At 31.4% G+C, this 2,354-nt stretch overlaps 1 protein-coding gene across 1 annotated transcript; it reads right to left on the bottom strand.

Moving 5' to 3' along the window:
• Nucleotides 1-234: 234 nt before the first annotated feature.
• Nucleotides 235-867, bottom strand: LOC110802720 (auxin-binding protein ABP19a). The gene has a single exon (XM_022008174.1). It carries the CDS (start codon nucleotides 865-867, stop codon nucleotides 235-237), a length of 633 nt encoding a protein of 210 aa, XP_021863866.1.
• Between the last annotated feature and the right edge of the window lie 1,487 nt (nucleotides 868-2,354).

Genomic DNA, 2,354 nt, shown 5'->3' with positions numbered 1-2,354 from the left:
TAAGTTCAATCTAAATGCTCATAGAAGATCTATTGGGTATAATGCATATGCATGCTTACTAGAAGGCCAACCTGGTAATTAAATATGATTTTTGAAATTTGAAGAGATGCTTCTACTTAAATCTAGTCGATCAACCATATATAGGAATCATAGAATATTTATTTTATTTAAGTTCAGAATATTACAAAGTAGTAGAATAAGGGAGTCACTCGGTAGCAAAAGAACTCATGATAATTAAGCAGTGCCAAAAAGAATCTTTGAAATCCTCGTTATCTCAAGAGGACTAATAAAAGTGATTCGTGCAACGAGTTCAGTAGGTATTTTGCTAGCAAATAAGGCGGGGGAAATGAGTTGGACCCCTGGGTTTGCGCCATTGTAGCTAGCGTATAGACTAGCCGGAGTTTTACCAACATTCACTTGGAAATGAATCATTGTCGGAGGAAAAACCATAACGTCTCCAACCTCAAGTCTCTTATAATATGCAGTGTTGTTTGTGTCAACGAATCCTGCAATTATTGACCCTTTAAGTACGACAATAATTTCTGTTGTTCGGTGGGTATGAGCTGGTATAACTCCACCTACACCGATTTCTGCCTTAGTCATAGCTATACCTAAACCATTCAAAGCTGGGAATGTATTCGCAAATGCAAATGTCACATTAGCTTTGAATATATTTGCGGTGGTTATTTCGCCACGAAAACCAGTGTAAACAAAGTCATCTGTTATGACTTGAGCAGGGTCTTTACAAGAATACCCGATTGGTGATGTGGGGAGTTTAGGATCTCCTACACAATAGTCGAATTCAATGGCGGTGTAACTGAGGGGAATCAAGAGAGAAAATGTGAAGAAAACTACAAGGATATTCATTTTTCGAAACTAGTTGGCTAAAGATTATGATACGTGGTGTATACTTGCTCGGGTTTCTTGCATTTGGTAGCCACGGTTGACACCCTATATATAGAGAATTGATGCTCCCCTAACTCATTAACTCATCATCATGCATGGAACTATGGAAGCAAAGTTTAACTAGTACGTACTGTAATAAAATTTTATGGATTACTTCCTCCGTCGGGATATCGAAGTACATGGGGGGAAAAATAGGCTTCATTGTACCTACAAGCTATAATAATTTATTGTAATTACGCAATAGAATACACTAGTACTATATACTCCGTAGAAAATTGGGAAAGAAATTGTGTGCCCTCTTTAATTTTTATTCTTTACGTTTGGTATCATGCATGTGATTTAACAAATAATTAATTTAGATAAAGTTTATTTTTTTTTTGTTTATATTAAATAATGTAAATTACATTTATTAATAATATTTTTACTTTTATCAAAAATTTAACTTTGAAAAAATAAGAAAGATTTAGTATTTCAATGGGAAAATATGAGAGATTTGTGGTTAAAATGTCTCAATATATTAGATTGATTGAAATAATCATTTGATCGACACGATTTTTGACAGAATATTACGGATATTTATGCTACAATATAAAATGAAATATTTTAGGTGTAAAAATTAAAATGAGACACTAAAAACGTAAAGAATAAAGTGGGACAGAGGGAATAATTTTTAATGTGATATTAGTGGTGTGTTATCTATCTAGTGAATCAATGTAACAATTTACTCCAAAATCGTACTCCCTCCGTCCCTTAATATTCGTACCGGTCAAACCGGTGCGGAGTTTAAAATATTTAAATTGACTTAATAATTTAATGGGTGGTAGACTGGTACGAAGTAGTTAATAGTGGGGTATAATTTTAATATAGTTAGTTAAGAGGTGGGGTTGAGGAGTGAGAGGTGTGAATGGAGGACAATGGGCATTTAAGACCAGATTTGAAGTATTTTGAATTAAAAAGAAAGTTCCCGCTCTACGTTTGCAATCTTGCATTATTCCGAAATTTATACTTTCGTATACTCTTTACTTTCTTAATCTAATATACATATATAAAGAAGGCATATTTGCTAAAATATTAGAGCGCCACCTAGGATTACTAATGGTTTCGGTCAATGAAAAATAAGATTTCTAATTTATTTTTGAATTAAAAAAATCAAGTGCCACATAGATAAATAATTAGGTGTCAAGTAGATATTTTAATTAATTAATAATATATACAATTCCATCCAAAATCAAATATTCTAATAATTAAAATAAATCTATAATAAAATTTAATCCAAAATCTACAATAAAAATTTGTCCAAAGTAAACACTAAATAATAATAATAATAAAATGAAAATTACATTATAATTAATAGTAATACTTATATAATAAATAAAATAGATCATTAAAGAATAAAAATGAACACAATGTCGTTCTTGTGAATTGAACTGAATGGAGCTGGAAAACTT

The sequence above is a fragment of the Spinacia oleracea genome, chromosome 1, assembly GCF_020520425.1.
Source record: "Spinacia oleracea cultivar Varoflay chromosome 1, BTI_SOV_V1, whole genome shotgun sequence".
Classification (NCBI taxonomy): Eukaryota; Viridiplantae; Streptophyta; class Magnoliopsida; order Caryophyllales; family Amaranthaceae; genus Spinacia; species Spinacia oleracea.
This window is presented reverse-complemented; position numbering and strand designations above follow the sequence as displayed.

Excerpts from the sequence above, each read along its gene's own strand:
- LOC110802720 (XM_022008174.1), bottom strand. The coding sequence starts at position 867 with ATGAATATCCTTGTAGTTTTCTTCACATTTTCTCTCTTGATTCCCCTC.